Source organism: Nycticebus coucang, chromosome 21 (assembly GCF_027406575.1).
Source record: "Nycticebus coucang isolate mNycCou1 chromosome 21, mNycCou1.pri, whole genome shotgun sequence".
NCBI lineage: Eukaryota > Metazoa > Chordata > Mammalia > Primates > Lorisidae > Nycticebus > Nycticebus coucang.
In genome coordinates this window covers 36107636-36121380 of record NC_069800.1, presented here as the reverse complement: position 1 = coordinate 36121380, position 13745 = coordinate 36107636, and the positions used below count along the sequence as shown (strand labels likewise).

General features: G+C 43.0%; 1 protein-coding gene across 3 annotated transcripts in view; it reads right to left on the bottom strand.

Moving 5' to 3' along the window:
• Positions 1 to 2018: 2018 nt before the first annotated feature.
• Positions 2019 to 13745, bottom strand: part of ZNF343 (zinc finger protein 343) — a 28264-nt gene continuing 16537 nt past the window's right edge. For 2 of the 3 annotated variants that reach the window (XM_053574668.1, XM_053574667.1), the window contains one exon: positions 2019 to 12839. In XM_053574668.1, the coding sequence (XP_053430643.1) occupies positions 11338 to 12839 (1502 nt within the window). In that variant the 3' untranslated portion in view covers positions 2019 to 11337. The remainder of the gene's footprint in view (positions 12840 to 13745) is intronic. The other variant, XM_053574670.1, reaches the window with a different exon arrangement.

The window sequence follows — 13745 nt, the reverse complement described above, 5'->3', positions numbered from 1 at the left end:
AAACTCTTGGGCTTAAGCTATTTTCTTGTCTCAGCCTTCCAAGTGGCTACAGGCACCTGCCACAATGCCAGGCTAACTCTCCACCTTTTATACACCAGTGTTCCCCATCCTCAAAGTGAACTGAAACTGGGTTAAAAAAGAAAGTGCCAACCTTGAAGCATTCTTGATTCCTCCTTCTCTGCCATCTGATAATCTGTCAGCAAATTCTGTGGAACCCACCTTGAATATGATTGTTGTCACCTGCTCCACTGCTACCACCCTAGTCCTAGGTATTGTCGTCTTTTTTTGTGGCTGTTGTTTAAGGCAGAGCCTTAACAGAGCCTTGTTGTTTAAGGCAGAGCCTCATTCTGTCACGTGGACTGGAGAGCACTGGGGACATTACAGCTCACTGCAACCCCAAACTCCTGGGCTCAAGCGATCCTCCTGCCTCAGCCTCCCAAAGTGCTAAGATTACAGGCATGAGCCACTATGCCTAGCCTCATCTTTGTCTCAAATCATTACTGAAGACCCTAAATGGTTTCCCTACTTCCTTTCTTGTTACCAAAGCAGCCAGATGAATCTTTCTAAAATGTAGTGGGATATCAGATGATATCCTACCCTGATCTTTACCTCCCAATAATTTTTAGTGCTACCAGCCCTGCATTCCTCTCCAACATCATCTCCTTCAACATTCCCCTCATTCGTCATCCTCCAGTGATACTCATCTTCTTGCTGTTCCTCAAACCCAGCAAGGGATGCTTCCACCTCAGGGCTTCATCATCTTCACACCTTCTCTAAGAGGTATGTTTGTTGTCCTGTTTCTGTCAACCTGTAGATGAAGACTTAAAAACTCAGAGATGAATTATCTTGCTCAAGGTGGCAGAGTCAGAATGTGAATGAATGAATGTAGATAGATCTGGCTCCTCAGCTGTTCCTTTACCCCAGGTTACCCAACCCTTTAATACATCATTCATGCATACATTTAAAATAATTTAGCATTTATTAAGGCCATGCACTGTTACTGAGATACAAAGGCCCTTCCCTCAAGGAGCTTATGAGGAGAAATACTACAAACCAAATGAATAAATATACAATGTAACATTAGAGTAATATAAAAAAATGAAGGGCAGAGGGCTGAGAGTGATGGGGTGCAATTTTATTTAGGTAGTCAGGGAAAGCCTCTCTGAGCAGTTTGTGAGCAGAGACCAGAATGGAAATAGTATGAAGGACATTCTAGACATTTTATAAAGGGAATCATATAATAATGTGGTCTTTTACAACTACCTTCTTTCACTTAGCATAACATTTTCAAAGTTCACTTGTGTTGTGGCATGTTGCAATACTTCATTCCTTTACTTTTTTTCTTTTATATGTTTTTAAACACCAGAGATTAATACCAAACTTCATTTTTTATGACCAAATAATATTCCCTACTACAGATATATATTAATAGTCTTTCAATGCTCATGGTTTACTTTCTGTGTTTTCAGTTAACTGCAGTCAATCACAGGACAAAAACAGGTGAGTACAATACAATAAGAACTTTTGAGAGAGAAGGACCACACTTACAAGACTTTAACTACAAGATATTGTTATAATTGTTCTATTTTATCACTAGTACCTAATTTATAAATTGAACTATTATAATTATAAACTATTATAAAATATATATTATAAATTATAATAGATGTTATAAGACTTATCTATTAAGTCTTATAACATCTATATATTATATAGATATTATTATTTTTTTTTTTTTTGTAGAGACAGAGTTTCACTTTATCGCCCTCAGTAGAGTGCCATGGCCTCACACAGCTCACAGCAACCTCCAACTCCTGGGTTTAAGCGATTCTCTTGCCTCAGCCTCCCAAGTAGCTGGGACTACAGGCGCCTGCCACAACGCCCGGCTATTTTTTGGTTGCAGTTTGGCTGGGGCTGGGTTTGAACCCGCCACCCTGGGTATATGGGGCCGGCGCCTTACCGACTGAGCCACAGGCGCCGCCCATTATATAGATATTATATATCTATTTTTCTTATCTTATGAGAAAAATCATAGTATGGTATAGGGTTTGGTATTATCCAGTTTGAGACATACACTGTGGATCTTGGAACATATCTTCCTAACATAATGGGGGACTATTGTATCACATTTTATCCATTCATCAGATGAATCTTTCAATTGTTTCCACCTTTTGGCTATGATGAATAATGCTGCTATAAACATTCATGTACAAGTTTTCATGTAGATACATGCTTTCATTTCTCTTGGATATATATCTAGGAGTAGACTTTTTGAGTCATATGATGACTCTGTTTAATCATTTGAGTAACTTCCAGACTATTTTCCAAAGTGGCTTCACCATGGTATATTCCCACAAGCACTATATGAGGGTTCTCATTTCTCTACATCTTCACCAACACTTGTTATTATCTGATAACTTTTTGATTCAAGCCATCCTAAAGGGTGTGAAGTAGACCTATCTCTGATATCAGAGTTTAGTTGTGCATTTGCCTCATGGTGACTAAAGAGGTTCAGCATCTTTTTGCATGCTTATTGCCTATTTATATATCATCCTTAGACAAATGTCCATTCAGATCCTTTGCTCATTTTTTAATTGGGCTATTTGTCTTTCATTATTGAGTTGTAAGCTTTTTTTTTTTTTTTTGTGATACAGAGCCTCAAGCTGTCGCCCTGGGTAGAGTGCTGTGGCATCACAGCTCACAGCAACCTCCAACTCTTGGGCTTAAGCGATTCTCTTGCCTCAGCCTCCCAAGTACCTGGGACTACAGGCACCTACCATCATGCCCAGCTGTTTTTTGGTTATAGTTGTCGTCGTTTGGCAGGCCCAGGCTGGATTCAAACCCAACAGCTCTGCTGTATATGGTTGGTGCCTTAGCCGCTTGAGCTACAGGTGCTGAGCCAGAATTCTTTATGTATTCTAGACAAGTCCCTTGTCAGATATATGATTTTATAGATTTTTCTCCCATTCTGTGGGTTGAATTTTCACTTTCTCAATAGACCCTACACAACATTTTTTAATTTTTATGAGGTCTAATTTATATTTTGTTGGTGGTGGTCATGTTTTTGAAATAGTGCTAAGAATCTTTTGCTAAGGCTGGGCACTGTAGCTCAGCGGCTAGGGTGCCAGCCACATACACCAGAGCTGGTGGGTTCAAATCCAGCCCGGGCCTGCCAAACGACGACAATTACAACCAAAAAATAGCCAGGCATTGTGGCAGGCGCCTGTAGTCCCAGCTACTTGGGAGGCTGAGGCAAGATAATTGCTTAAGTCCTAGAGTTTGAGGTTGCTGTGAGCTTATGACACCACAGCATTCTACCAAGGATGACATAGTGAGACAGTCTCAAAAAAAAAAAAAAAAATTTTTTTTGCCAAATCTGGGGCACTAAAGATTTACTCCTTTGTTTTCTTCAAACAATTTTATAGTTTTATCTCTTTTCTTTTCCAGTACACTTTTTTTTTTTAATTTCAGCTTCCTTGTTCATTCTTCTTCGTTTGAAGTACTCTTTTTTGTTGTTCATTTTCTTCTTCCTCTGGCGATGTTCTTGATGTTAGTAGAGACGGGGTCTTACTCTGGCTCACTGCTGTTCATACTGGTCTCGAACCTCTGAGCTCAGGCAATCCACCCGCCTCGGCCGCCCACAGCACTGGGACTACAGGCGTGAGCCACCACTCCCAGCCTTCCAGTACACTTTTATTGTCAAAGGCCAGATAGTATTTTAGGGTTTGTGGACCATCTGGTCTCTGTTGCAATTACTCAACTTTTACCACGTAGCATGAAAGCAGCTATAGATAATACATAGCAATGTGTGTTGTTGGGTCCCAACAAAATTTTATTTATGGACACAAATATGTGTCACAAAATAACTATTCTTCTTTTCATTCTTTTTAACCATTTAAAATATAAAAACCATTCTTAGCTCAAAGCCACACAAAAACATGTGGTAGATCAGAGTTGGCCTTCAGCTGTAGTCTGCCAACCTCTGGTCTTGACCGTTAGATTTCTGTTTCTGGGTTCAGGGTCATAGCCCTAGCTAAGTATTAATAACTAACGACTTTGATTTGCATTATTTCCTTGGCTTATCTCTGGGTTCATGAATAAATGCAGTCAAATTTCATGTCATTATTCTCATATAAAAACACACACACACACATATATATACATCCATTCCTGTGTCAACCTGATTTCAATCAGAAAAAAGAAACCATACAGTAATTTAAATGGGAAATTTATCATAAAGAATTATTAGATAATAGTAGGAGAGTAACATATATATTGAAAGAAAACCCTACAACTAAGGGAGAGTACTCAAGAAAAGACAAACTTGGAAGGAGAGTTCTCCAAGGCTCACTAGAGAAATTGAGAGATTGTGCTGGCTAGACCTAGTTCAAAGTCACCAGGCAAGCCAAAGCTGATAGACAGGTGCACAAAGGGAGTTTGGAATGTAGAGAGCTGGGTGTTGATGCTGATACAAGGCCTAGACTACATTATGTCTGTGTGGGGAAGGCCCAAGTTAAAAATAAAAAGAGCCAAGGTCAAAGGGGGTAGGTGAGCAGAGGGGGGTCAAGGCACTGCTGGAAATGGAGACTACAAGAACCTAGTGTACTTCTCTGCACAGCTTGGGCTGAGGCAGCTGAGGGCAGCTGCTGGAGCCCTAGAGCTGGGGAGAAGGTCACAGGAACAGCAAACTAGGCTGGGAGGCTCTAAACCTCTGCATAAGATGAAGGTCAGGTGGCCTGCTTGCTGGACAGCCAGTCCTGTGAAGCCCCCAGCATATATACCTCTGGGGCTGAAAAAAAGGTACAAGACCAGTGACCTGGACTGGGGTACAGGCCTGTGTTATTTAGGTTTTCAACTATACCACCAGTGCCTGAGTGGAGAGCTGGAGAGAATATACGGTGACTAATTGGTGGAGAAAGCTGTCCAGCAGGCATTTAACTTCATAAAACTTCACTGCCCAAAGAATGAAAGGCAAAAAGGGTACCCTGCAGGGGCCTGATGAATGAGCCATCCAACCTAAGAAAGAGGGTCCTTTCTCGGGCAATGTTGTTCCAGTCTCCCTTCTACTGATAAACCTCATCCAGCTGGCAAAGGAAAGATAATTATAGGACCCAGATCCATGTGTACAGATCAGGTGAATTTGGAGCTGAAATAGTAAATTAATAACTGACATAATTCCACAGGCTTACAAACATATTCTACCACATAGACGGGCAGACTCCTGGCCTCGGATAAGAAAAAGTGGACAGCCAGGCAACCTACCCTCAGAGAAGGAACTAGTCCTGTGATTTCTGGAGTGGTGAGAAATTTTTCTCTTGCAAATATATCTTCTGTTGGAAAGTTGTATTTGCGGGAGTTCTTCTTACATTCTCCCCCTCTTCTATATCCAGGCAACCACCACATGATTTGAAGACACACCTAACAGTCTGTCTTCTCTTTCAGCCCACTCTGCTATCACCATGGTTTAGCTATAAATTTTTCCTGGACAGCTGCCAAATTTATCCTAGTCTCAGTGCTATATTCATTACACTTTATCTTTCATGCTCTGAAGTTTCCTCTCAGATTCCCTGCAGCATCTCTTCTAGATCTCCAACTCCATATAAAATTCCTTTGCCAATACATTCAGCAAAAATTATGATCGGAAATGTTTTCATAATTTTACTTGCTTAGGGAGGCATACCTCCAACATTACACAATTTATTTACTCTAAGATTTTTACAAGTTGAGCTCTTCTGTCAAAACACAAGTTAAGCCTCTTTTAGTGGCAGTTTGCTAGACATATTTGAAGGTCCATGACCTTGTACTTTAATGCTGGGTTACTAAAAGAGACACAGAAGAGAGGAAGCTCAGACGCATCCTAATTTAAGTACCATTAAAATTCACAAAAGTAGGGCGGTGCCTGTGGCTCAGTGAGTAGGGCGCGGGCCCCATATGCCAAGGGTGGCGGGTTCAAACCCAGTCCCCGCCAAACTGCAACAAAAAAATAGCCGGGCGTTGTGGCGAGCGCCTGTAGTCCCAGCTGCTTGGGAGGCTGGGGCAAGAGAATCGCGTAAGCCCAAGAGTTAAGAGTTAGAGGAGTTAGAGGTTGCTGTGAGCCATGTGACGTCATGGCACTCTACCTGAGGGCGGTACAGTGAGACTCTGTCTCTACAAAAAAAAATAAAATAAAATAAGAAAAATTCACAAAAGTAAACTCTCTTCCTCCCAGCCCAAAAAAAAAAAAGCTTTCTAGTTCCCAAAGGAATTGGAAAGTAGGGGAAAGGTGAGAACTGGTGACCAGCAGCAGTGAGGGTGCTGCTGAGCCAGCTGCTCAGGGTAACCTGAGACTATCAACTACAGCAGATGAGAGCATAGCCTGCCCCGTTGTGTAACCTGGCTTTGGGAGACTTTTCTAATCTTCAATTCTTGCCCTAACACTCAGAGAAGGAATGTTTTTTATCCTTTTAAGAACCTAGTAAGTGGAACTCTAGGAATCTTGTTTCATAATTTTTTATATTTCTAGAATATCATATTTCAGCCTGTCCCAAATTTCTCTTTAATTAAAAAACAGGCGAGTGGCTGTTCTCCAAAACAACTTCTATATTAAAATTAACAAATAAGGTACACAACTAGATAAAAATAATCTTTCCAGGGTGGCGCCCGTAGCTCAGTGAGTAGGGCACCAGCCACATACACCTAGGCTGGTGGGTTCGAACCAGGCCTGAGCCAGCTAAACAACAATGACATTTGCAACAACAACTACAACATCGTCATTAGTATAGTGGTGAGGAAACAACAACAACCAAAAAATATATATATAGCTGGGCATTGTGGCAGGCACCTTGTAGTCCCAGCTACTTGGGAGGCTGAAGCAAGAGAATCACTTAAGCCCAAGAGTTGGAGGTTGCTGTGAGCTATAATGCCACAGCACTCTACCAAGGGCAGCATAGTGAGACTCTGTCTCAAAAAAAAAATCTTTCCAGGGTAAGAACATCGATTTTACCCCTTACATGTTTTATGGGTATTAAGAGAAAAAAGAAAAGCGTAACATGATATTTACTAAGGGAAAAAAGATTATGCAATGAGAAAATCTTATGTTTGCCAAGAATGTCCTACCATCTGTTCTGTTTTAGAAAAAATTTGATTATAAAATATGAGCTTACTTTGCATATATGAGACATATACATATATTTAGTTATGTGTATTTTAAAATTAGGATCAAGCTTGGGTATATAAATAATTCCACCTCTAATCTGAATCACTATCTAATTTCATAACCAGGTGCTATTAGGTTGCCGACCACCTTGAAAGTGCCCACAACCCAAATATTCTCTGTGACCCCCAGGTGACTAATTTGGACTCATCCCACAAGGTATTGCCTTGCTACACCCGGTAGTCTCGTTTCTACACATTTTTTTGTTTTGCCAGATTTCATTGTTTCCACCCATTGTGATTACTTGGTCAAATGTTTCTATACTATAATTGATGTTCATTTCTCACAATCCACTGCCACTTTTTTGGAAGACTCAGCAAAAATCAGCATGACAAAGACCATTTTAAAACTTAAAGCAAGAAAGGATGGTGGATTCTGAATTCACTGAGGTCATGGTAGCTAGGCATGGTGATGCATGCCTATAGTCCCAGCTACTGGGAAAGCTAAGTAAGAAGGATCACTTGAGCCCAGGAGTTAAAAATATTTTTCTGCATCATTTTCTTTCTTTTCACCCTTTTTTTCGAAGGTAGGTGCTGGGTTTCTTGCTTCCATTTTTCTTTCCCAATGGCAGGACATAGGGAGAGATGTGGGAACTATCCAGAATGAGGAGGATCTGTCTCTTCCCTCCTCATACCCCATTAGATACTTACATACTTTTCCCTCAGTGGCCTCTAGCTATGCCCAGAAGCAGAGTGTTGGTGTTACAGGGGTAGTTTTAGCAAAGGGACATGAGGGTAATGTGGCAAAAGGTGGGGGCCCACACTCCCAGGGTAACACATTGTTTTTCCCCACCAGACCTGACTCTGAGTAGCCACTGGAAAGTGGATTCTATGGCTTGTTTGTCCCCTCCAAAACTCGTATCAAAATTTAATTGCCATTCTGATGAGGGATTAAGAGGTAGGACCTTTAAGAGGTCATGAAGGCTCAATGTCAGTCTCACAGGAGTGGGTTATCATTGGAGTGGGTTTGTGATAAAAAGAGTAAGTTCATCTCCCCTGATTTGTCTCACATGCTTTTACCCTTCCCCCTTCTGCCATGGGATGATGCAGCATGAAGGCCCTTACTAGAAGCCAACACCACACTCTTGGACTTCGCAGCCTCTAGAACCATGAGCCGAATACATTTTTATTCATTATAAATTACTCAGTATATGCTATCCTGTTATGCCAGCGGAAAACAGACTGAGACAGCTGACTTCATGGCTGGAGATGTGGGTAGAGGCCTTGGAGCCAGTGACTCTCTCTCAAATTTGCTGGAACCTAGGCAGACCCTCTCTAGTTATTAGTTATTGACCTAGGACATAGAAGTCAGAGTTAGGGCTAGTGGAATTGTAAAAAAACTGGCAATTCAGGCCCTGAGGGAGGATTAGAAAAGTGTGTGGCTAAAGAGCAGCAGATCCTTGGTCTGAAAAACAATGGTGGGGGTATGGCTCAGTTATCTTAGACCAATTATTAGAGGGATGATGTACAGGTAAGGTATCATTAGTAGGACTGAACCCTAGGCCTGGAAACCCAACAGGACATGGTATTGGAGCTATTTAGGGGTCTTCACATCTATTATTGTTGATCTGACATGGGGAGGAGCTAAGAGGCCCAAAGCAATGACTCATGACTGGGCATGGTTAGGACCTGCCCTTAGAACCCAGAAGGCTACAGAGAGGGTATAGTTAAAGGGTCTCTGGAACAAGAGGACATGCACAGATCATTGAGGATCCACAGTACTTCAATGGGGTAAAGAGAACTGCCTAGAGCCCAGAAAGGACACTCTGGAGAGAGAGCATTCAGTGGGGAGAAGCAGAGATCTGGGACATGCCCTCCCTGCAGGTGGCCTGTCTCTGGAACCTAATCCCTCTTCCCCGTGAAAGGGATCAGATTCTCCACAATACCTATGAGATTGATTCTCAAGGGTTGAATTCATGCAGGAAACCCAGACTGTGAAATTGAATTCCTGGCACCTTTCTAATCCTAAGAGTGACTAAAGTACATGGTCTGAGCCTATTAAAGAAATTTTGACTAAAACAAAAGGATAGACATGGGAAAGAATTCATGTCTGAAATTAAAACAAGTTGATCATTTCTTAATTTTTTCTTATTTATTTGAGACAGAGTCTCACTGTGTCAGTAGAGTGCCATAATGTCACAGCTCACAGCAACCTCAAACTCTTGGGCTTAAGCAATTCTCTTGCCTCAGCCTCCCAAGTAGCTGGGACTACAGGCACCCACCACACCTGGCTTTTTTTTTAATAAATAGCTGCATACATTAATGCAATTAATGGGGTACAATATGCTGGTTTTATATACCATTTGAAATATTTTCATCCAACTTGTTAACATAGCCTTCACCACATTTCCTTAGTTACTGTGTTAAGACATTTATATTCTACACTTAGTAAATTTAAGATGCACCGTAGTTGTGTTCCGGCTATTTTTGGAGTGTAGTTGTCATTATTGTTCAGCAGGTCGAGGCTGGGCTCGAACCTGCCAGCTTTGGTGTATGTGGCTGGCACCCTACTCACTGAGCTACAGTCAGGGTCTCATTTGGTTGCTCCGACTGGTCAAGACATCCTCCCACCTTACATTCCCCAGTAGCTGGAATTACAGGCATGAGATACCACATCCACTGATTATTTTTTGATTACTTAAATAAAGCTTACTTTTTTATTCCATCTGATTGCAAAATTGGGGGAAAGGCCTATTTAATTGTTATGGCCATCTTTATTCACATACAGGTTAAGGGGTCAAGACATCTCCTGAAACCCACTCAGAGGTGGGTGAGGTAGTGGTCTGCAAGACTGCCCTGGCAAGTCTGCTGAGAAGAGACCTCATGATAAAGCTCCACCCACAAACCTTGCCCACATAGGCCTTCTCCCTGAGTGTGTCCTCCACTACAAGATGAGGTTTAATTTATTAATTTATTGCTGAGTGCCTCACATTCTCCCTTTCCACTCACAGAAAGCTTCTCCCCAAAAAGCTGTTCTCTGATGAGGCATACATTTTCCCCCAGTCTTTGCCCATTTTCTCTGTACAACAGAGCTTCTACTCAGTGTACTCTGTAGTTTGTTGAGGGTGACTTAGAGCCAAAGCCTCAGCCACACTCCTTTTACACCACGGATGTCTCAGACCAGATTGCCTGGAGAGACAGTTAGGAGAATCAGGGTTTATTGGGGCAAGACTGGGTAGAGGAAGGAGCTGATCCACAATGTATTCACAACTAATAGATCAGTCAGTTCAATAGGGACCTCTGGATTTGGGATGGACCCTTTGGAATTGTCCCAGTTGAGGGTTTTATCTCCCTACATGAACCAGTCACTGAGGAGGATCCCCCTGCCCTGGAAGGTGCATAACCCTTATCACACAGCTCCCTGGGGCTAAGAGCCAGTCCCAGTAAGGAGAGCAGCTCTGCCTGCAGCAGCACACTTCTCTGGAGCAGCTGGGGTGTTAGCCCTAAAAAGCTCATCTGGGTACAGCTCCACAGCGTCCCCACATCTGGATCCTCCCTGCAATGTATTTCCACAGAAGTCTTGCCCAGGCTCAGCGGCTGTAGCTCAGTGGCTAGGGCGCCAGCCACAGGGCCTGCCAAACCACCACCAAAAAAAATAGCCAGGCCTTGTGGCAGGCACCCTGTAGTCCCAGCTACTTGGGAGGCTGAGGCAAGAGACTCACTTAAGCCCTTGAGCTGTGACGCCACAGCACTCTACCGAGGACTACATAGTGAGACTCTGTCTATAAAAAAAGTTTTGCCCATACTGCCTGCAAATAAAGACTCTTCCTGAGTGCACCATCTTGTGCCTGACTGTTCTTTCGTGGAGGCTCACACACTCTCTGAACATGTGACACTTTTCCCCAGCATCTGCCACTGGACTTTCAATAAATGTTGACTCATTGCTGAAGCCTCACCCACAGTCCCTGCACATACAAACTTCTCCCAAGTGTGTCCTTCCATGCATGCTGGAGGGTGACTTATGGCCACAGGCCCCTCTCCTGCACATGTCCCCCAGTGCTTGATGAGGGTGACATATCTCTGAAACTTCACTCACACCGCATGCACACATGGGGACCACTCCCTGTGTGTCTCTCTGGTGTCAGATGAAGTCTGACTGATTGCTCAAGTCTGCCCATGACCCCTGCATACACAAGGCTTCTCCCTTCAGTGTGTCCTCTGGTGTCTGATGAGATTTGACTTGTAGCCAAAGCCTCGCCCACACTCCCTGCAAACATAACGCTTCTCCCCTGAGCGTGTCCTCTGGTAGACAAGGAGTGACTTCCGGCTACAGCCTTGGCCACAGTCAGGCTCAGCACTTATAAGGCTTCGGCACATGGAAGGCTTTTCTCCTGAGGGTGTTCTCTCATGCACAATGAGGGTTGATTTGTCACAAAAGCCTCTCCCACACTCCCTGCAAATGTAAGGCTTTTCATGGGAGTGTGTCCTCTGGTGTCTAATGAGGTTTGACTTTTGGCTAAAGCCTCGCCCACACTCCCTGCAAAGATAATGCTTCTCCCCTGAGTGTGTCCTCTGGTGGACAAGGAGGAGGGACTTCCGGCTAAAGCCTCGGCCACACTCACTGCACATGTAAGGCTTCTCCCCTGAGTGTGTCCTCTCCTGCACAATGAGGTTTGACTTGTCACAAAAGCCTCTCCCACACTCCCTGCAAAGGTAAGGCTTTTCATGGGAGTGTGTCCTCTGGTGTCTAATGAGGTTTGACTTTTGGCTAAAGCCTCGCCCACACTCCCTGCAAACATAAGGCTTGTCCCCCGAGTGTGTCCTCTGATGTTTTCTGAGGGTTGACTTATCACTAAAGCCTCGTCCACACTCCAGGCAAACGTAGGGCTTCTCCCCTGAGTGTGTTCTCTGGTGTCTAATGAAGGATGACTTCTGGCTAAAGCCTCGCTCACACTCACTGCACATATAGGGCTTCTCCCCTGAGTGAGTCCACTGATGTCTACTCAGGATGGACTTATTGCTAAAGGTTTGCCCACATTCTCTGCACACATAAGGCTTTTCTTCTGAATGTGTTCTCCAGTGTCTGGTGAGGTTGGACTTCTGGCTAAAGCCACACTCACTGCACGCATAACGCTTCTCCACTGAATGTGTCCTATGGTGTCTGATAACGATTGACCTGTCTTTAAAGCCTTGCCCACAATCACTGCAAATATAGGGCTTCTCCCCTAAGAGAATCCTTGGGTTTGTAATAAAGTTTGATTCCAAGTTATAGTCTGATTCAAACTCTCTACAGTTGACGGCTCCAAATCTTAAGATGTCTAATTCCTTCAATCCTCTGTCTGGTTGCACAGGGTTTACCCTATGGGCTGAGATGGGCTCTGCTTCCACCACCATGTTGCCTTCCCTAGGACTTGCTGACTGTCCTTGGTATGGGCTAGAGGATGCCCTTGAGTTCTCTCTCTCCTCTGTCTTGGCAGACAAGAGTTTGGAGCCACCTTCTTCCTCTTGATTTTCTGTCTTTTTACCGCAGCAGCTTTGATCAGAATACTGCTGCTCCTGCTGTTCCTGATGCCCTGGTCTGGAATTCCCTGGATGATTTTCTGCACATAAGCCCAGGAAGATCTGAAGCACATGTTGGCTGAGAAACTGCTGACAGGAGAAGGCCAGAAGACAGGAGGAACAAGGGTAGATTTCTGGGTTTGGTTCTGCTGAAGAAAGAAAGTTTTCAGTTAGAACACCTGCCTTGTATTAGGACCCAGGGTGTCTCACTGCCACATTTGTAATTGATAATATATGTACAACACAATTTGTTTCTAACCAATAATTCCTTTATAGTCCACTTTACATATTACAATTTCTACTGCAATCCAGAAAATCCACACCAAAAACATCTTCTATATGTCAGACTAGGAATCTTTTGAGTCTGCTCTGTAAACAGATTTAATTATAGTTAGGCTTTTACTTCTGCTAAAATCATCTAAGCCACACACACTCAAATTGATATACTATCCACAACTTGTGTTCTACATGGAGGTAATGGTCTCAATGACCCACGTGGAAATCCCCCTCACGGCTTTTCTCAATATAAAAAAGGGACTGACAGACATAAAAATGTAGGAGATGATATGAGAAATATTGGTTGAAGAGATTATATATGAAGTAAAGCTGAATTTCAAGCTGCCCATCTGTGAATTTCTTAGAAAATTTCTAAGTGCTAGGTTCTCACTGGATTCAGCAGTGAACAGGAAAGACATGGTCCACAATTTTAGGATTCCAGCACCAAGCTGATCTAAACCTTCCCTTCTTTTCAGTTTTTCAGAAATTGGTATAAAAGAGGAACATTTCATTTACAGAAGTACCTGCCTATGAGATATCAAAACCAGATGCTGCATTTCATCACAACTGAACCTATTCAAATGATGCAGATAAATGACCCTGTACTTGGACCCAGACCCTAACTGGACCTGAGGACACCTGCTTGAGCAATGAAAGGTGGAGTCTGTATAATGAACTATACCCAAAGACTCATTCTATCCTAGCCAGACTATTATAAAGTTTTAAACCTTAATTAGCATAACTACCATGAAACCCCTACCTAACAGTTAAAACCCCGT